General features: G+C 41.4%; 1 protein-coding gene across 10 annotated transcripts in view; it reads left to right on the plus strand.

The window, feature by feature from the left end:
* The window catches only part of KIAA1217 (KIAA1217 ortholog), an 839027-nt gene that overhangs the window by 647178 nt on the left and 170083 nt on the right, over positions 1–21766 (plus strand). For 2 of the 10 annotated variants that reach the window (XM_050804835.1, XM_050804834.1), the window contains one exon: positions 9167–9247. The exons of the other annotated variants lie outside the window; for them this stretch is intronic. In XM_050804835.1, the coding sequence (XP_050660792.1) occupies positions 9167–9247 (81 nt within the window). The remainder of the gene's footprint in view (positions 1–9166; positions 9248–21766) is intronic. 10 annotated transcript variants of the gene reach the window in all.

Consider the following 21766-nt stretch of genomic DNA (forward strand, 5'->3'; position numbering starts at 1 on the left):
CTGAGTATTTTTAACTTCAGTTTCGTGTTCCAAGGAAGGGGTGTTTTAGTGAAAATTGTGAAGGGAAACCCTGCCAAACAGAAATTCCTTATAGGATGAGTATTTTCCTCCTTTCAAGGTGTGAGAGCGGCCAAGAAGCAATAACGCATAGGGGAGTTGGGGTGATAGATTGGAATTTTCTTGGCTGGAGTGTGATTGGTGTCTGGAAGTGAGTCCCAGCAGGTTGGCTGGTGAGGCCATGTGAGCATTGGGCCTGATCCAGGCCTGTGGAGTGTGCAGGCTTGCTTGAGGCTGTAGGCATCATTGCCTGGGCCATGTACCGAAACTCCCCAGACCGTAAGAGGTAGTTTAATGTCAGGGAGTAAGTCCCCAAATCAAGCAAGCTACACAAAGCCAAGACTCCCAGGAACCAATGCCTTCTTCCAGCCTTTCATTCATTCATCCTGTAAGTGAAAACTCAGCGTGGATGTGGATGAAAATATTCATGCCTTTGTGATCATTACATTTCAGTGTGTGGGTGCAAGGGGACGGAGACAGATAAGAAGTGAGCAAACTAGTATCTAGTGTGTCTAGGGGTTTTAAATGTTATGGAGGCAAAAATAAGCAGAGTTCTCAAGGAACTGGTCATCCCGATGTCCGTGGGCTGCACTTGGTTGGGGCAGTTCTAAGAGTATCTGTCACATTTGCAGAGACGACCTGGGTTAACTCTTCCCAGGAACCTTGTAGAACACCAGGCAGGGACACTTCAATTTCACTCTTTGTTTACTGGGAATGTGGAGGCTTAGGAAAGAACTCTGAGATTTTGAATACCATACCAGTCCTCCTGTAGTTAACCAATGTGTTTATTCATCCTCATACAGTCTTGCATTTGTATGAGAATATTAACTATTTCAAAGCTTTCATAAATCTGTTGCATCATTTTAGTCATGTATCAAAGTAGGAAGAGTAGATATTGAGACACAAAATTGAACATCAATGACTGTGCTGTGGCATGGGTTGTCCAGTCAGGACAGTGGCTATCCACAGTGGCCACAGTGAAAACTGGCTGAATATTCACCCTGTATATGACAGGTTTGCTTTGCAATTATTTTTTGTTTTTTGTTTATTTGTTTTTTGCATGCAATGGCAAGGTCATAGAAATAATCTTGTCACCCTTCAAACTCACTACTTTGAAAGCCAGCACTCCATTGCATGTGTATATATACACATACACACACAAAGTGTACTTGTTTGGTTTTTTAAAAAATCAGTCTCCTTACTTTGACCCATGAGAACAGGAGCACACAGGAGTTCAGACATATCCGTTGGCCACATAGTACCTGAGATCTCTGAATGAGATCACAGTCATCCTGTAAATAGTTAGCCAATGTGTTTGTTCATTCTAATACTATCTTTCTTTCTGTTTTCTTTTTCTTTCTTTCTTTTTTTTTTTTTTTTTTTTTTTTTTTTTTTTTTGAGATAGAGTCTCACTCTATCTGTCACCCAGGCTGGAGTGCAGTGGCGCTATCTTGGCTCACTGCAACCTCTACCTCCTGAGCTCTAGTGATTCTCGTGCCTCAGCCTCCCAAGTAGCAGGGACTACAGGCGTGTGCCACAATACCCAATTAATTTTTTGTGTGTTTTTTGTAAAGACGGAGTCTCACCATGTTGGCCAGGCTGGTCTCCAACTCCTGGCCTCAAGTGATCTGCCTGCCTCGGCCTCCCAACGTGTTGGGATTATAGGCATGAGCCACTGTGCCTGGCTTACCTTTCATTTCATGAGAATATTAATTATTTCAAATTGCTCATAAATCTGCAATACTGTATGTCAGATACTGGCTTTAGTGTTTTTCTCAAGTTATTTCCTACAACAAAGTGTAATATAAACATCATTATTACTATGTCATGAATGAGGCAACTGTACCTGCAACATGCCGAAGGTAATATGCCCAAAGTCTCACAGGTAGTGAGTGTTGAAAATGAGGCTTAAGCCCAGATCTTTCTCTTTCCAGAAATTCTACTCTCAACCACTCTCCTATACTCACTGTAGGATTACTTAAGATTCTAGATTTCTTAGGAAATTAGAAATTTTTAGAATTAGAAGTTCTTGGGATATCTGCCCTGAACTCTTTTTCATTAAATGTTGCTGCTTTTTAGTTTATTTACCCTTTAAGGTCTCTGAGACTTTGTATTTTATTATTGTTATATCAACTATAAATCTTAGTGTGACTTATAAAGTCTCACAGGGCTACGTAGTTTTATTCCATATGTAAGTATTTTAAACAGTTAGAAAAGGAAATATGTTACAATTAAATTTCTCAATTTAGTAACTCTTTTTTAACCCCAAATAACAGAAATGATGTTGCTCCCCCGGTTACTGATAGACTGTGTATCTTTAGGATATAATTTTTTTTTTTTTTTTTTTTTTTTTTTGAGAAGAGACAGAGTCTCACTCTGTCACCCAGGCTGGAGTGCAGTGGCACGATCTGGGCTCACTGCAACCTCCACCTGCCGGGTTCAAGCAATTCTCCTGCCTCAGCTTCCCTAGCTGCTGGCATTATAGGCACACGGCACCACACCTGGCTAATTCTTTGTATTTTTAGTAGAGACGGGATTTCACCATGTTGGCCAGGCTGGTCTTGAACTCCTGACTTCAAGTGATTCACCCACCTTGGCCCCCCAAAGTGTTGGGATTACGGGCGTGAGCCACCGAGCCTGGCCAGGATAGAATTACTTTTAAGACTATTTCCCCCACAGTTGGTCTTGTTGTATTCTTTAGTTTTGTGTCACGGGGCTACTAATTTTTTATTCCTCAGTGGTAACTTTATGAAATCTCTTAGACTTGCAGCAATCAAGTCTCTGCGTTCTATCATGGGTTTTAACTATGCAAGCAGTCAGCCCATTACAGTTTTTTCACAGACTGGTTACATTCAGCCCGAGTGAGTTTGAACCGGGGCCATTTGGGGGCCTTTGGAGAGGATGAAGATTGACCAAAAGCAATCAGTTGACCTGTGTCTTGTTTCCTCCTGAATTTGGGATTTTAGCTGCCTCCTTTGATTATGCCAGAGACTGTATCATACTTGCTAGGTTCAGGGCACCCCCTTGTGGTGCAGCTTGATATGTAATTAAAGTGAGGAAACAAAATGATGGAATGAAGAGGACACGCGTGTGATATGATTTTATTGTTCTTCCCATTTTTAAAACTCTCAAATCAAATCAGTTTTTCTCCTGTTGTTTCAAATTTATCAGTAGCTACAATACTAAGTTTTTTTTTTTTTTGGAGGTAGAAACAAATCAGAAAAGCAAGCACAAATAATGTATTGCTAAACCTCAGGTGAGTTTTTTAAAAAATTTTTATTACAAAAGTAATCATGGATATTCTAGGACTGTTAGAAGTAATAGACTGAGAGTAGGAGAATTATTTACAATCCCATGACCTACATAGAATACCTATGTTAATATTTTGGTGTGTATTCTTCTCCTATTTTTTTTCTAGGCATATAGACTCAAAGGAAAGAAACCACATGCCATCAAGCACATGCCATTCTTTTCTTATTTATGTTATTTTATTTTTTGAGACAGGGTCTAATACTGTCACCCCGGGCTGGAGTGTAGTGGCACAATCACAGGTCACTGAAGCCTCAACCTACCCAGGCTCAGGTAATCCTCCCACCTCAGCCTCCCAAGTAATTGGTACTACAGGCAGACGCCACCATGCCTGGCTAATTTTTGTATTATTTGTAGAGATAAGGTTGCACCATGTTGTGCAGGCTGGTCTTGAGCTCCTGGGCTCAAGCGATCCTCCCACCTTGGCCTCCCAAAGTGCTGAGTTTACAGGCGTGAGCCACAGCGCCCGGCCCATTTTTCCTAATATGATTTTATCCACTTAATCATATGTGTGAACTTCTTTCCCTCCTGTTACAAGATAGCTACTTCATCATTACGTGTGGTTGCTTGATTTTATTGGTTCCACTGTGTGTGGGCAAATACCGTATCACGCAGGGCCTCCTTGTAGATGACTGTAGATTATTTCCTTACGGTCCATTATTAGAAATACAATGGCCGAATCAAAAAGATATGCAAAATCGTAATGTTGTTCATTTGTTAAAATAGAGCATCTTTTTGAGAATGCAATTTTTTTTAAATCTGCAAGTCGCTAACATTTGCATCCTTAGTCTGTGTTAGGAATTGTGTACAGTGTTTTACATGGCTGGATCTCACTTCATCCTCCCAGCAACCTATTATGATCTATTGCTACACCAACTTACTGATGAGGAAAGAGGCTTAAGGAAATTAAAGAGCCGTTATGGGACTTCCAAAGCAGGAGACAGCAGGCTTTCAGAAATTTGAAAAAAAAAAGCACTTTGCATTTCTTGAATCTTGAACTAACTGGAAATTAATACTAAACATTCACCACTGGTAAAATAGAGAATAAGAATATTAACAGTAAAAGAAAAGAAGAAGAAAAGGAAATATGCTTCCATAGATTTAGAAACATAAGTAACAATCTGAGTTAAGGCTTTGGTGATTAGATCTTCATGTTGGAAGATATACTGGATGGCTCAGTGATTGCTGTGTAATTACAAACTCGAGACAGCTTGTAATACAGAGATCTCTTCATGAGATCTTACATTTTTTAGGAATATATTTTCGTTTACCACGATTAGTCTCCTAACTGGTTAAATTGCTTGCAGAGAGCCGAAAGTTGACTCTATGTAAAGTGACATCAGAAAGTCTTTAATTTCCGGGTTGGGCGCAGTGGCTCACACCTGTAATCCCAGCACTTTGAGAGGCCAAGGTAGGCAGATCACTTGAGGCCAGGAGTTCCACACCAGCCTGGCCAACATGGCAAAACCCTGTCTCTACTAAAAATACATAAATTAGCCGGGCAGAGGTTGCAGTGCGCTGAGATCACGCCACTGCACTCCAGCCTGGGTGACAGACTGAAACTTGATCTCAAATTTAAAAAAGGAAAAGAAACGAAAATCTTTAATTTGTGAACTTTGGGTGAGTGCTTAAATTTTAGCAGCCTCCAGAGGTTCATGACATCTACCTTTGTTGCTCCCTAGAGATCGTCATTTTGCTTTTCCCACCTTTACTGATACTTTTCTTTTTGCTTTGTTATAGAATTATATTTATGATAGAAAACCCTGAGATAGACATAGCAAAAGAAAGACAATAAATATCGCTTGTCATTCAGACCATTTTAAGTAGTGTCTGTGTGTTGTTCATTTCTGGTTCTCTCCACTACATCTGCATATTGTGTATTTACCCAACATATATTATTCTTGAGCAACTCTTCTCAGACTCATCAGCATTAGGAAAGAAACTCTGAACTCCTTTCCCTTCCTGCCACATTCAGCCTTTCAGAGAGATCTCAAGTGCCATTTTGGATAACAACAATGTCTGAAATTTCTTTTTGCCATTTTCTTATGATAGCTGATGAATTTATTAGGAGTCTTTAAATAATAAACACTCTTCTGTTTAATTTTTACAATATTTTTGTCATTCCTTGAGGTAGTTGAGTCTTCCTGTTTTCTCAGTAATGTTCCTTTAGCTTTTTTTGTTTTGTTTTTGAAACAGGGTCTCACTCTATTGACCAAGCTGGAGTGCAGTGACACAATCTCAGTTCACTGCAACCTCCACCTTCTGGGCTCAAGCAATCCTCCCACCTTAGCCCTCCCAAGTAGCTGAGACTTCAGGCATGTGCCACTATGCCCAGCTAATTTTTGTATTTTTTGTAGAGATGGGGTCTCACTGTGTTGCCCAGGCTGGTCTTGCACTCCTGACCTCAAGCAGTCGACCCACCTTAGCCTCCCAAAGTGCTAGGATTACAGGCATGGGCCACTGCACCTGGCCCATTCTTTTAATCTTGATCTAACCTCTTTATATGTGATAAACTACTGATTATCATTAGCCTAGATAATCCAGACGTTCACTGAAAAACCTCAGCTCCAGTCTCACCCACTCTTTTTTTGTTTGTTTGTTTGTTTGTTTTTGAGACAGAGTTTTGCTCTTGTTGCCCAGGCTAGAGTGCAATGGCGTGGTCTTGGCTCACCGCAACCTCCACCTCCACCTCCCATGTTCAAGTCATTCTCCTGCCTCAGCCTCTTGAGTAGCTGGAATTACAGGCGCCCGCCACCATGCCCAGCTAATTTTTGTATTTTTAGTAGAGATGGGGTTTTACCATGTTGGCCAGGCTGGTCTTGAACTCCTGAGCTCAGGTGATCCACCCACCTCAGCCTCCCAAAGTGCTGGGATTACAGGCATGAGCCACCGTGCCCAGCCACCCACTCTTATTTTTTAAGAACAATTTTCTATTATATAGTCAAAGCCATAAATCAAGCTTCTCAATTCTCCACGTTGATTTATCAGGTATATGTGAGAGGCCTAATAAAATCCAGTTTGCATTTTTATCGCTCTTATTGCTGGGCTCAAAACTTGTAGGGCACAAAACTTTTCCCACACAGATAGAACCTACTGAGAAGCGAAGAAAGGGTCTCGGTGAGGTTCATTTTGTAATCCCGAGAAAACTTATCTGTGATTATAGGATCCTGAGGCCTAAAGTTCGTGAGCTTATTCCATTGCATCTTCTGAGAAGGGTTTCCTGCCTCGCCAGCATCCCGGGGCCTTCCCTGCTCTGATGCTGGGAGAGTCTTCCAGCTTCTAGGTTTCCATGACCTCAGTTAGCAAAGGCAGGAAAAGATGTAACAGGTAGAATTGGGGTTTGCTCCAACTTTTGGAGGCTTTGAGTAATTGTGTGTTTCTCTTGCCTCTTTTCTTTCTTTCCCTTTCTTTCTCTTTCTTTCTTTCCCTTTTTTCCTTTTCTTTTTTGTTTTGTTTTGTTTCGTTGTTTTGTTTGGACAGTGTTTCTCTCTGTTGCCCAGGCTGGAATGCATTGGTATGATCATAGCTCACTGTACTCACTGTAGGCTCAACCTCTGGAGGTCAAGCTATCCTCCCACCTCAGCCTCCTGAGTAGCTAGGACTACAGGTGCTTGCCACCACACCCAGCTAAATTTTTTCCTTCATTTTTTGTGATAATGGGAGTCTCCCTATGTTGGCCAGGCTGATCTCGAACTCCTGGCCTCAAGCGATCCTCCCGTCTCAGCCTCCCAAAGTGCTGGGATTACAGGAGTGAGCCACCTCACCCAGCCTCCCCTACTTTCTTGACTTTCAGATGATATTTGTCTAAAGCAATGGCTGTAGCAACTTTCCTTGCCCCCGTTTCTCCAGGTATTTCATTTTCTTTGTTGTAAGTTCGTCTAATGAGGGTCACCTAGCAGATAGTGGTTGAAGTCTTTTTGTCCCTCTTGGCAGTCTCACTGGGTCTCTGGTCTCTTCCAATACCCCCTTCCCTTGCTGGTCCTCTCCGAAGGGCTGTGGTTGTCCTGGTTCTCTGCCCCCAGCCGGTGTTACTAATCATCTTATAATGAAAACGCTCTGTGATTTTCTTTCTTTCTTTCTTTCTTTTTTTTTCCTTTTCCCTGTCCATAGCAGCTCTTCAAATCTATCATCCTGTTTTTATCTTACACTTTTATTTACCATGCACCTGCAGGGCTTTATTATTTGTGGTCTACTTCAGTATATTTCTTTCACAGTTGATGAAGCCTGTAAACTACAGAGCAAAGAATCAGAGGGCCCTAAGCAACCGTCACCTTTCTGGTGAGAATATATTCACCTAGAAAAGGGCTTTTATGAGGTCGCTTTAGCTAATCGTTTTCCTAATGGTGTCTCTCCCTTTCTCTCTTAAAGGTCTCTTCAAGTTCTTTTACTTTTTTTTTAACCCCCATGTGCATCTTGGGTAGAATATTTTAGTACAGTTTTTGTCTGGAGACCTGTTGTTTGGGTTTTTGGCTTTTGAGTATAGCCATTTGTGTTCAAATGTTCTTTTATTTGTAGTGGATATTGGTGTCTGATATGTGTGGGACTAAGTTCTAAGTAATATACACACACACATATATATATATAAAAAATCTACACACAGTGGTGATATGGGTCATGGATATTGTATAATTCAATCATGATGGTACTCAGAGGCTCCTATATGTTAATAGTCCTTATGGATATATGTATATGCATGTGCAGTAAGATATGCAGCTATGACACCCCATTGGCTGATACTGGGCACAAGAGGAAGTCGCTCTTCTTGCATGAGGATTATAGAAATTTTCATTTTTTAAGGCACAAAAAATATTTCACTGCCATGTTTTTTTTTTAAAAAAGTTACTCAAAAATGAGTTGGATACAGTGGCTCACAAATGTAATTCCAGCACTTTGGGAGGTGGAAACAGGCAGATCACTTGAGATTAGGAGTTTGAGACCAGCTTGACCAACATGGTTAAACCCTGTCTGTACTAAAAATACAAAAATTAGCCAGGTGTGGTGGTGGGCGCCTGTAATCCTAGCTACTCTGGAGGCTAAGGCAGGAGAATTGCTTTAACTCGGGAAGCACAGGGTGCAGTGAGCTGAGATCGCACCACTGCACTACAGCCTGGGTGACAAAGTGAGACTCTGTTTCAAAAAAAAGTCAGTGGGATCAATGAGAATTAAAATATTAAATACTGGCACCATAAGCATGGTAAAGCAAAGGCACACTCCGGGGTCCACCAGGTTCAAATATTAGAATTAGTGCCCTGAATTACAGTGTGGATCGTCTGTTCCTGTATGTATTCACCTGCGGTGTGCCCTCCTGCATGACAAAGCATGGGCAGACAGCACTGTACCCACAGGCCTGCTTTTGTGGAGTAACCCAGTGGCCAGTGACCCCGGGGTCAGTGACAATCAAGATGGCAGCCTCGGGCATCACCACTAGACTGCATTCTGGCTAAGAAAGCTATTTCATTTGGGTTGGGTAGGCTCTAGTAAGTCCCCTGGAGCTCTGGGAGAACCTCAGGGACAGTGGGTCAATATGACACACACTCAAATGATACAAGGTTCATTCATAAGCGCCTATGGCAGGTTATTTTGAGGCAAACCCATTGCTAGCTAAGGCTTCAACATGTCTTTCTGAAATATAAGGATGGAACTGTCATCACTTTTCTTTCTTTTGGGGGAAGAGAAGTTAACTGTGCTACATTTTCATCATGAATGAATAGGTGGTCCATTTGGTCAACCTATTCTTTTTCTCTTCATGTTTTCACCCCTTTTCTTTCGTATTTTTTTCTTGTTTTCTCCTGGTCCACAGGCTTTGGAGGGCATGCTGATCTCTCTTCAGGCAGAACTTGACATTCAAAGGTACTTGATGAAAATTGAATCGTCTCAGCGAGTTAGTACTCTACCTGTTCTTTTTCTGCATCGAGTTGCACCCTCATCCTGCACCTTTCCCTCACCTGCGAGTGGCGTTCTAATCAGTGTCAGCGACTAAACCAGATGCCTGCACTTTTCGCTGTTTACCCCAATCCCTGATTCAAAACTATCAGAGCCAAGTGCTTGCAGCATTCTGAAATATGTGCATTTCTAAAAATTATGAGAGTCAGTATTAAAATGAACACTAATTGCATGCTTGCTTTGAACTATTTAATTTGCTTTCCACAGATTGGATTGTGGAATCAGCAGTAATGCAACAGCAAGCTGGAGATCTTTGAATACTTGTTTGAAAAGTGGGCAGCTCTAAGCAGAGATCCCATCCTTGCCAGCTTGCTCAGGCAGAATACTCATGGCAGTAAAACAGAAGCCTGAATCATTCTGACAACCCCAAAGCTATATCATTCTGCTTTGCTCAGTTCCGATGTGTCCAATGTTGGGTCCAGATCATTTGACTTATATACATTTTAATAATGATCGTGATGGAAATAAACATATTTCTTTAGAACTTGTATGCACCAGGCACTGTTCTAAGTGCCTTACAAGTATTAACTTCTCACAGCAACCCTGTGGGGTAGGTATACTATGATCCTCATTTTACAAATGAGGTGATTGAGGCACAGAGAAGTTAAGTAACTTACCTAAGGTCACACAGCTAGGTGATGGCTGTGCTTATCACAGCACACTTAGGAAATGTTCGGCCATCTGGCTTTTGTACAAAAGTGACCTCCTTCCCATTGGTCAGTCTTCAGTGACCATTCTTATCTCTTTACCTTCCCCTTCTTAGTAATTAATCTCATTGATCTCTTTTCAGGGTAACAAGCTCAATTTAGAAAGTTCCTGCCCAGACAAATAAACATAAAGGTTCAAGTTTAGACACTAAAGAGAACTGTCATGTCACACATCATCCCAGTTCTGATGGGTGTTTATCCTTAATTTTATTCTTAATCATTTTCACATTCCTAAAAATTCATGCAAAATAGAGGCATCTTTATTATTTCCATGCACATGTATTGTGCACTAAGTTAAAATGCAGAAAGGGAAAGGAAGGGCATAGTGAGCTCTTCCTTACAACTTCACACCCTGCCATTAACCTTTCTTCCTACTTTCAGAATAGAGATTTGACATTGCCTGGTGGGGTTTTCCCATGGGAAGTAATACAGAGTTTGGGATTCCCTCCCGCTATTCTTTTTTTCTTCTGCTTGAAACAGATAAATCTTCAGTACTGACTTTCTTTTTTTTTTTTTTTTTTTTTTTTTCCATATCAGCAAATAATTGGATATCTGAGATTTTTCTTGAAGCGTTTTTTTTTTTTTTTTTTTTTTTTGGCATTTTCAAGCATTTTAAATTATAATGCTGGTTTTTTGGAGATGGAATTGGATGAAGGTTAAGTTTGGAAATCGAAGGTGATCTTCTTCCCCCTTTAGTGAATGAGTAACTCTCAGATCCTCTCCAGATGTCACATTCTGTTTTGAAATTGGCCGTAACTAGTTACCCATCTCACAAGACCAAGACGAAGGCATGGTGGAACCATTAAAGGATTGTTTGTACCCTTCTCCTCTCACATAGGATCCCAGAAGCTACAGGAGTTCCCAAGTACAGTAGGAAGCTGAGCCATCTAGAATCACCCTACTGAGAGTAATACCAGCTTACTACCGAAGGAAAGCTAGATGCTTGGCCTCTTTTATAACCTACCAGTTGCTGTCCCATGCAACTTTTTTCCAATTACTTCTTACTTTATCAAGTAGATATTCTGATTATTTTATAAAAGTGAGAACTGAGGTTCAGAAAGGTTTCATATGGAGTTGCACTGTGAGTTCATGGCAAAACTGGAGTCTGCTTTTCATAAAATAACCTGATAAAAACAGTAAGTCCTCTCATTATAAATTTTGTCTTCTGTCCATCTCTTCGAACACTGGTATACTTTCCTAGAGCAGGACTAGAGGAGAATCAGAATGTTTGGTTCAGAAAGCTAGTTAGAACTTTCACGAGGTGTTTTGTTTTGTTTTCATTTGAAAATCATTCCAGTGAAATTGCACAGGTGGTGGTGGTAGTGGTTTTGGGCTGGCGGGAGGGGGCGTGTGTTTGAAATTGATAGTGAAATTGATTTCCAGGATGTATGGGGAGAGTCTGGCCAAAAGCTCTGAGCCTTGGTGACCCCAGGAACCCACAAGAGTCCCTCTTGCCCAGTTCCCTGTGGCCTTCATCACTGTGGGATGGTGAGGACATCGTAAGCTTTCCCATGGCACAGCTCATACCCTCACTGAGGGTGAGGGCCTTTGCTAGCAAGGAAAGCCTCTTTGGTTTGGCAACAATGCAGTTAAGGTTTAGGGGTACCATTCCGTGGCTTGGGATCCCACATCCTCTCCATAAAGCACTGAAGCCAAGGCTGCAGAGATGAGCTTAAGAAAGACTTTTGTTAAGGAGGTCTTCTAAGATATGTACTTAGCACCATGTTATGCTGGTTGTATTTTACTTGAGATTTCAAAGGCTACAAGCAGGTTTCTTTCCTTTTATCAGTATAATAACAGCAATCCTCACACAGACACCTTTTATCCTATAGCCTTTTAAAGTGCATTCCTGACTCTCTGAATTACAAAAGCATCTGCAGCCTTGCTCAGACCTCAATCAATGAGGATTTTGGGAGTCAAAGCCTATTCAACTTCTTGCTTGTTTATAAGGCATTACTTTTCTTGTTTCAGAAAGAAAGGGGAGAAAGAATAAATTAATTGTTGTATTCAAGGCAACTTGCAATAAAAAGACATCTACCCTAAGGTAGATACACTGAAAATCAAAAGGCAAAATCTCATAAGAAGAGGCAGCAAATTTTCAAATGTAGGTTCTATGATTAGCTTGGACACTAAATTTAGTTTCAAGCTTCCCAACATACATGATACTTTACATAATTCTCACTATATGACAAGGTAATACTTAATCCTTCAGGAAGCAAAATCATATCCTTTGTTTTAAATTCTAAAAGAAACATTGTTCATGCCTTTATAAAAGGTACACAGATCAGCATAGTAGGCAGGACCAACAAGTAAACAGCAGTATTCTTCATGTGGTTTTTGTTTTTTTAGAGACAGGATCTTGCTGTGTGACCCAGGCTGGAGTACAGTGGCGTGATCATGGCTCACTGCAGCCTCGAACTGCCAGGTTCAAGGGATCCTCCCACCTCAGCCTCCTGAGTAGGGTGCACCACCACTCCTGGCTAAAAAAACATGTCTGTTTTTTGTAGAGATGGGGTCTCACTGTGTTGCCAACGTTGGTCTCAAACTCCTAGCTTCATTTATCCTCCTGTCTCAGCCTCTCAAAGTGCTGCAATTATAGGTGTGAGCCACCGCATCTAGCCCAATTTTGTAATTTTGTATTGGCAAATTTGTATTAATTTTGTATTGGCAAGATGAAAAGAAGAAAACACATCACTGAATACAAGTTGCATGAACGTGTTTCCGAAGGGGAAGAACGTCTGAGTTAATGAGATCCAGACTTGGAACTTACTGATGATCTCATTTTCTAACTTGGTAGAAGGATGCTAAATGGAGATCATGGTCGAGCTAGGCTTTATTTTCTTTAAATAGCTTTTATCTCATTCTGGCTTTGGGGAGGAGTCAGAGAGCAGACAATTCGAGGTGGTATTTCAGTAGAGTTTATGTCATGTTACAGGTAAACCACAAGGCAGGCAGGTGGCAGATTGATGTCTAATCCTGGAGTTAAAAAGGCCACCCTGACTTCTGATCTGATAAGAACCCCTGTCTCCTCTGCAAGGCAACAGATTTAGCAGCTCCTCTAGGTGGAACCAAACCTCTTCGAGGGAAAAAAAAAGGAATACTGTATCATCTACAAACTATTAAGAGGTTGAAAGGTAGAAAATATCTAGGGGATCATAGAAAATTGCTAAAATTCCAAATTTACCTAGAATCAAATTTTAAGAGCCTTTAAATTAAATTACTGTAATGGTATCAGAACTACAGATGCGGAAGTCTTGTCTCTTTACAAGTTGGAGTGCAATTCGCATGTCTGAAATTGATTTGATGGCCTTGGCGCTTCTTTTTTAACTGTATCGCTTTATAGAATTGGAAGTTCTTATAATTCTGGATTCTTGCCAAATATTGCATGACATGAAAATGAAAACGTGTTTCCCTTCCCGTGTTTTCCCCATGCATTTGTGTTGTCATTTCAGCGACCATCTCTAACCACAAGTTCTTAAACCTAGAATCCAATCATACAGAATACACGAGAGAAGACAGGAATGGGCATGAATGCATTCAGGTCACCATAGACAGGAATCCTTCTGGATTCTAAATGTTTTATGGAAAAGTCTTCCCTTCCCTTCCTCTGATCTATTCTTTAAAAATATCATGACCTATTTAGCAATTCTCTGATTTGTAAAAACAACATATTCTTATTTTGGAGACATAAAGAAAGTATGTCACTCTTATCCTAAGCAGACTAATGCAGAACAGAAAACCCAACATGGCATATTCTCACTTGTAAGTGAGAGCTAAACATTGGCTACACATGGACATAAAGATGGCAACAATAGACACTGGGGACTACTGGAGCGGGGAGGCAGGAGGAGAGCAAAGGTTGAAAACCCATTGAATACTATGCTTGTTACCAAAACACCAGGGGTTTGGTCTATGTTCTACTGCTCACCAAACAGAAAGCCAATCACTGAGACAAGTACTGCCAAGGAAGAAGGCTTTAACCAGGTGCTGCAGCCAAGGAGACGGAAGCTCAGTCTCAACTCCATCTCCTTGACTGACTAAAACTAGGGGTTTATGTAGCAGGAGAGAAACATAAGAACATGTAAGAAAACAAGAACTGAGGAGGGGCAAAGAAACAATCATGATGAATGAGGGGTGTGGCATCTGGTCTGGTGATCTGGTGAGTTTCAGTTCTTGGATACTTTTTTGAGAGGCCTAAAGGTGTTGCCTGAGGAAGGAACTCAGATTAAACAAATACTGGTTTCCAGCTTTGAGACCAGAAGAGTCAATTTCTTGTTCCGTTTATCAAAAAGAATAATCTGTGGGACTACTGGGTCAGTTTCATGCTCACTACCTGGATGACAGGATCAATTGTACCCCAAACCTCAGCATTTTGCAATATACCCATGTAACAAACCTGCACACTAAAATAAATCTAAATCTAAAATAAAAGGTGAAATTATTAAAAAAGAAAGTACGTTACCCATTATGCCACCATCAAAAGAAAACTCATGCTTGTTTTTGGCTATATTGTGTCCAATTGCTAAATTATACCCCAAAATTCCATTAAAACACCTTTATTATGATTGTGTAGTACTCTGGAGTACACATACATTGTAATTTGTTAACCAGCCTTCCAAATTGTTTCAAGATTTATTTATTCTATTAAAGATGTAATATGTACAGATTTGCTTCCTGACACTCCAATACGAGAGCTACCACTTTTCCCAAATCAAACTAATCTATCCTGGCTTCAGCAATTATTGAGAAATTCATTCTCATCCTATTAAGGGGAGGCATTATCCCCTCACTTGGAGTCATAAGGAAATCTTGGGGAGCTTGTCCAATCCAATAAAACCAGGCCAGGGCCTCTGAGTCTCCTGGGACTCATAGTGAATTGCCTTCCATGCAGCCTGTTTGCAGCCAGGTTTATGGGGACCTTTGCCAAGTATCCTAAGTGTGAGCACCTGGTTTCAGCCACTCTAAGCATGTCACACATCCACCCTCCCAGTTGTGGGTCACTTCTTGCAAATGGAATACAGGTCTTTCGAATTTGAAGAGCACCATCACCAGCCCTGACAACTGCCACCCTCTTCTTGGGTCTGAGAAGTTGTCCACTCCCCTCTTCCTGCCTAATTAGGAACTTCCTCCTTTCCTCTTCTGGAGGCAAGTCCAGATTTCTTTTCCAAATACCTTTACCTTCTCATCCCAGTTTAGGGAGAGAGTCTTCAGAGTGGCCTCTGTAGCATGGAGACACCATTAACAACCCTTCCCTGTGGGAAGACCTTAGAACTTAAAGGCTTGGCAGTTTCCCAGGAGGCGATGGCTAGGAATAGAAGTTCCATAACTTTTGTGTTTGTTTCTGATAACCACAAGGACAAGGCAAATTAACAATACCTCAGAAGATGAATCTGACACACAGATAATACTCTATGGAGAGTATTTGCATAGTGTGGTGCTTCTTTAAACAATGAGGAACTACCCTTTTCTGCACAGAGGTGTCCTTGTCATTTATTTGTTTGCAGCTGTAGGAGGGCAGGGGGCTTTGCATGGTGACACTGGGTTAGCAGAGGGGTCCTGCCTGGCTCACTTCACTCCACACAGTGGATGCCTCAGTGCAGGGATGACTGTGGCTGGCTCTATATGAGCCACCCATGAGCACGGGGTACTAGGCATCACTGCCCTTTCATCTTTCCAATCTGATAATGAAATAATACACATAGAGAAGGAAAGTGTGGAAACAAAAGATGCACTTGTACTTTGCCCAACTGCTGAATCATCTGATTTCCATCCAGAACAAATGCCATTCTGTTTTCACAGGTGAAAATCGTGAATAATGTCTGGGTACTCTGTGGATGGAAAAGGGAGAAAAGTGTTGAAATATTAGCCTTGAAGAAACAGGATATAAACTGAGTGTATCAAGGATATTTCATCAAAATAAATCCTAGAGAAAATGCTTCTCCTTTGTCCAAGTCAGGGAAGAGAAATACTAATTTTCAGACCTCAACTTAAGCTAGGAGAGACATGAGAATCTCAGATATGCACAGTTGGAAGCTGGCATTAAAACGGGGTTAGTGAATATAGATCTATCTTATTCTAAGGTCCAGAAGTTCCTGGTCACTAGTAAGTCTGGCACGTATCCACAAACTGCTCACATGCAGCATCCAGATGTCCACTAAATACTTGATTTTGTGTGTGTGTATATTGTACTGTAGATTAACAGCAGGACCCTCTAGTGCGTGCACCCAAGGTTTCTATTAAAAACAAAAGCTGCTGATTTGTTCTCTTCCACCACCATTTCTCTGAGTCTTTAATGCCAGACCCCCCCCAAAATTACAAGATCATAATAAAACTAACTACAGTTCTCTTCTCCACTTGTGTTGCAGTTCTCACACCCACCTGTTGTATTTTAGAATCATGGGGGTCTCAGTCTATTCCCCAGAGTGAGCATAATTGCAAGAATGGCACTAGGGAGATATTGACTCAGATTTTGCTTTTCTGTCCATAAGCCACAGAAGCTGTGGGAAGTTGCCAAGAAGCCATGCATAGCCAAGCCCTTCTGCTCTTTTTTAAATTTTGTATTCTTCTATTATTTTTTAGAGATGGGAGTCTTGTTCTTTCTCCCAGGCTGATGTGCAGTGGTGTCACCATAGCTCCCTGCAGCTTCGACCTCCTGGGCTCAAGCCATCCTCCTGCCTCAGCCTCCCCAGTAGCTGGAACTACACGTGTGCACCACCACACTGCTAATTTTTTAATTTTTTTGTAGAGACAGAGTCTCACTACGTTGCCCGTGCTGGTCTCGAACACCTGGGCTCAAGCAATCCGCCTGCCTAGGCCTCTCAAAGTGCTGGGATTACAGGTGTGAGCCACTGTTCTAAACATACACCTGCTGTTGGTCACAGGACTCACCAGAGAATGGCAAGTGGACACTTGAAGGAAGAAAACCTCCGCTGATGCTGTCACCAGGGAAGGGTTTAGGTAAGGATGGGAGGGAAGATGGAAGCCAGGTGTGCCCGATGGAGCTCCCTATCTTCCTTCCCACCCTTAGTCCTCAACCCAGCATGGACATTAAAGACTGGAAACCAGAAGGAGGGCAGAAAATGGGGGAAAAGGCAACTGCACTGTGGCTTGTAGAAAGGACTCTGTAAGCAAATTTAGAAGCGTAGAGCTTCTGTAGTGCCAGTTTGTTCATTTTCCTTTGGAGTACCATGAAGCAGGAATGGTAGAGAAAACCTAAAGTCTGTGGATGATTTATTTGTTAATTTAATATTTTGTTCCTGGAATTTTTAATAAGAGTACCTAGCAACTAGGATGTTCTCTTCAACTGAAATCAGAATTTTGACTAGGTTTAAGTTGAAAGATACACAAGTGAAAGAAAAGTGTCTGAATGTCATGATTAAATTAACCACATCATTTAATGAGTGCTAGGAATGAGTCATTCCAAATATATTTGCATGTGGAAAACTTCATTGTATTTTCAAATGCCCTGCGGCAAATTGGGCATTAATTAGGATGAAGTAAAACTTCATCACGGCGATGTTGATTTTTCTTTTCACAATAGAATGTAATCTGAAGCAAAGTGAATACCTTGGCTAGCCAGACACCCCACTGTTCCTGGCAATTAACATATTATGTAAAGCTACATTTGCAGGTTCCTTTTCAGGACCTCGGCATTTCAATTTAGGGTTTAAGGATCTGAAAACGGGAATGAAAAATACATCATCAATGCCTCTAGCTCTAACTTTCTTTTATCTTTGTTGTTATCTCCAAATCCAATAGCATTGCAAAGAATATAAATAAATTCAATCCCCCTCGCAAAACAGTGCACTTGGTGAACATTTCAGCAAATATTTGTTTATGATGTTAAAATGAAATCATGGCCATCTTTTAAAAATTAATGCTGTTCAACTATGTTGCATGCACTTGAGGACATAAATGCGGAAAGCCAGATCTTAGCACTACCTAGCTACATATTTCTGTGGAGCAGGTGCTATAGGATAAATAATTCGAAGGCAATCTCAGTAAACTTTTTTTTCTGGGTGACATGATCTTTTCTTCTTGTGTGATGTGTACTTAGACTTAGAAAGTTTTGGTCCTGCAAGGGATCTGAGACACCAACTAGCTCAACCTCTGGCCTTACAGATGAGATAGCTGTGACTCAGTGAGGTTATACGTGGATCAGTTTTTGGCAGAAGCTGAACTAGAACTAGCATTCCCAGACTCCTGGTTAAATAAAAATTTGAGGCAGGGTGCAGTGGCTCACACCTGTAATCCTAGCACTTTGGCAGAACGAGATGAAAGGGTCGCTTAAGCTTAGGAGTTTGAGACCAGCCTGGGCAACAAAGTGAGACCTTGTCTACTGAAAATTTAAAAAATGAACTGTGCATGATGGTACAGAACTGTAGTCCCAGCTACTCAGGAGGCTGAGGTGGGAGGATTGCTTGAGCCTGGGAGATCGAGGCTGCAGTGAGCCATAATCTCACCACTGCACTCCAGCCTGGCAAACAGAGACCCTGTCTGACTGACTGAATAAATTAATGACCAACCAAGCAATCTTACCACTGGTGTCAACTCTGGAGTACACCACACGTGATCTTTGCTCTTTTCATTTGGTAGAATTTCAGAGCAAGCTGCTTTTTCTATTTTCTTTCTTTCTTTTTTTTTTTTTTTTTTTTTTGAGACAGTCTCGCTCTGTCGCCCAGGCTGGAGTGCAGTGGCACGATCTTCGCTCACTGCAATCTCCACCTCCCGGGTTCACACCATTCTCCTGCCTCAGCCTCCCAGGTAGCTGGGACTACAGGTGCCCACCACCATGCCTGGCTAATTTTTTGTATTTTTAGTAGAGATGAGGTTTCACCGTGTTAGCCAGGATGTTCTTGATCTCCTGAACTCGTGATCCACCCACCTTGTCCTCCCAAAGTGCTGGGATTACAGGCGTGAGCCACCGCGCCCATCCCGCTTTTTCTATTTTCTCAGTGATAACTCATAGTATGAGGTTACAGGGAAGGTTAAAGAAGATTACCACATGACAGTTACTTGGTACAGAGCAGCGGGAACCTAATATGTTGAGTCCTTTATTTCTTCCCTCATCCTTTCATTAGGAAGAGAATATTTCTAGAGGGTGAATCACAGATGCAGAAGAGGAGAGAGCTGCATTGAGTCAATTACACCAGCATGTCTTGGTGACAGAGAGTCTCCTTTGAAGAAGAGAAGACTAGAAAGGACCAGTGGGGTTCAGGTGGCCTGACTATACAGACCACCCCCTTCCTGCATGACCCCAAAGGGCTTACTGTTTGGGTTCCCAGGTTTGGGGTTGCCTAATGATTGGGGAAGTCTTTACAAGGTTGTGATGGAAACAGGGATCTCCATGGAGCAAGGAGGAAAATCCAGTCTTATGGACCCTTGAGTCCTGCTCACGTGGCTCAGAGAATATTCCCATCATCCTCTGCTTCCCCCTCAGTTAGGAGGCGCTCTCCACTCAGTAGCTTAGGGTAGCAGCTTCAAACACCAAGCTGTAGGCCATGCATGACTGAGAAAAGTTTTCACTGAAGGCAAAACGAGAATGCTAACTCCAACATAAAGAATTTTTCACTAGATCAAACCTGAAATTGTGGTTGTTTCCCCTTTTTTTGGTATTAAAGTATCTTTTCTTTCTTATGGTAAAAAAATCATACCACAGAGAGTAAGATTTCTTTAATGCCTCTTATTTTGCTAAATAAAATCAACATTCCTGTATTGTAACCCCTCATAAATTTGGGGGGAATTTTTTTTTTTAGAAATTTTCATCTATGAAATATAAAATGATGGGAAGTATTATTATGGAAACAAGCTCCAGAGAGTTTAGCTTTCTCCATGGTTCTTACTAATATGAATATGTGAACATCGTAGCAGCTTAGCCAGGAGGAACCATTAGAATTGGTGTTGGTCAGTGGTGGCTTGCTTGCAAGGCAAAGAGCTATCCCAAACTAGTGCAAGAACAAAAATTGAATTAATTGAATAAATTAATTGGAAGGACCCCACAATGTACTGGAAACGGAAAGTGAGAAGCCCAGGAGACCCCACATGACTGCTGTCTTATCCTTTGCGCTCTCTGAAGATCATGGGGGTCTCACATCTCTATTTTTTAATACAGATTTGCTTTATTTTTTTCTCTGCCCTTTTTCTCTGTTTCACTTTCCCTGCCCATTTTAACCACAGCTTCAAGTTGAAAACTAAGTTGTTTCAAGTTCTCCGTAGACATTGACTAATAGATCCTCTGTCCCAGATCTAAATTTACAGGGGAGAGAATTTAATTGGACCAACTAAGTTCAGGTGGCTACTTCTTGACCCAATCAGGAAAGACATTTCCAGGGGTGAGAATTTGATTGATCCAACTAAGATCAGGTGACTACTGTTTAGTCCAATCAGGAAAGACCAGGCTGGAGTGGGTGGCCCTGCGCTTTATTGCTCAGTTCAGAGCAACCCTTGCACCTCCCTCTTCTCTCCCGATGCCCCTTTAAATTCAGCAGTTACTGCCCCAAACTCCTTCTGCACTCAGGGTGATGCACCTCTTCATTCTTCTTGTCCATCTATTGCATATACATTATCTTTTGCCCCATATAGACCTTATTATATGCTTGACGAGCTCAAGAACTTTTATCTCTGGTGCACTTTTACCCATGGTGCCTAGCACTGTTCCAAAATGCTATTTTGACTTTTTTTTTTTTTTTTTCCAGCATATCAGATCACAGGGTATTTGGCACAAGTGTCAGCAATTTCCATTGTCTTTTCTCTGAACTAAATGATGTCTCAGCAGCAAGCTGGCATCAGAGGGGAGGGTACTGCGTGTGAGGAGACTGCTAATATGTAGTGATCGTTTTCAGTGAGAACGTGAATAAGAACAGCAACGGAAAGAGGAGTTTACATTTGGAGCTAAATAGTTATGTATAGGAAGTGAGGGAGGAAAATATATAGCCCTACATCTTTGATTTTTCTACTTACCTACCACTACGATGACCCTGAACAAGAAACAGATTTGATTTTGATTTTCTTCAAGGATTATTACCTTCTGCAATGGAAAATGACAACTCATCAAATGTATTGTTTCTGCCGTGAGCTACAAAGATGACCATACAGCAGAGGTTATAAATGTAGCCATGTTGCTTAAAGTAATATTATTTCTTGGCTATTTTGCTAAACTGAATCTATCTTCTTTTTTAAAAAAAAAAATGTCAGGGATGAGGACATCATACCTTGATATTCTGCTGAGCATGGTAAAGAGGAAGCTACTTCACTGAGGACCACATGAATTTGTCTAAATCTTGGTGAACTGGGCAGTGATTTAGGGATAATTTTCCTGGCCAAATACTTGTAATGTGTGTCAAAGCCAGATCCCCATAACAGAAGCGGACTTTGTAAAAAATAAATCTAGGAATACACCACTTTGGGGATTTGCACAGAAAAATTAACCAAAGGAGACAATCTGACTGTTAATGCATGTTCCTTCTGGTCATGATATTGGCATGTAATCTGAGCTGAGTTTCCTGTGGAACACCCAGTCATCTTGAAGCCTCATCCCTTAAGAAACACAGGGTGGAAGGTACTGACCTTATCCCTGCTTTCCTCTATGGGAAGGTCCTGAGAGGCGCATAGGAAGGTGTGATTGTCTGGATAATACAATTGATGCTGTTGAGAGGGGTCTTCTTGTACTTTTAGCAAGAAGCTGCTTATCCGATTCTCAAAGGGTACTGCCAGAGTATCGGGCACACCTTGGGCATCCATGAAAGAAATCT

This window comes from Macaca thibetana, chromosome 9 (genome assembly GCF_024542745.1).
Source record: "Macaca thibetana thibetana isolate TM-01 chromosome 9, ASM2454274v1, whole genome shotgun sequence".
In the NCBI taxonomy this organism is placed as follows: domain Eukaryota; kingdom Metazoa; phylum Chordata; class Mammalia; order Primates; family Cercopithecidae; genus Macaca; species Macaca thibetana.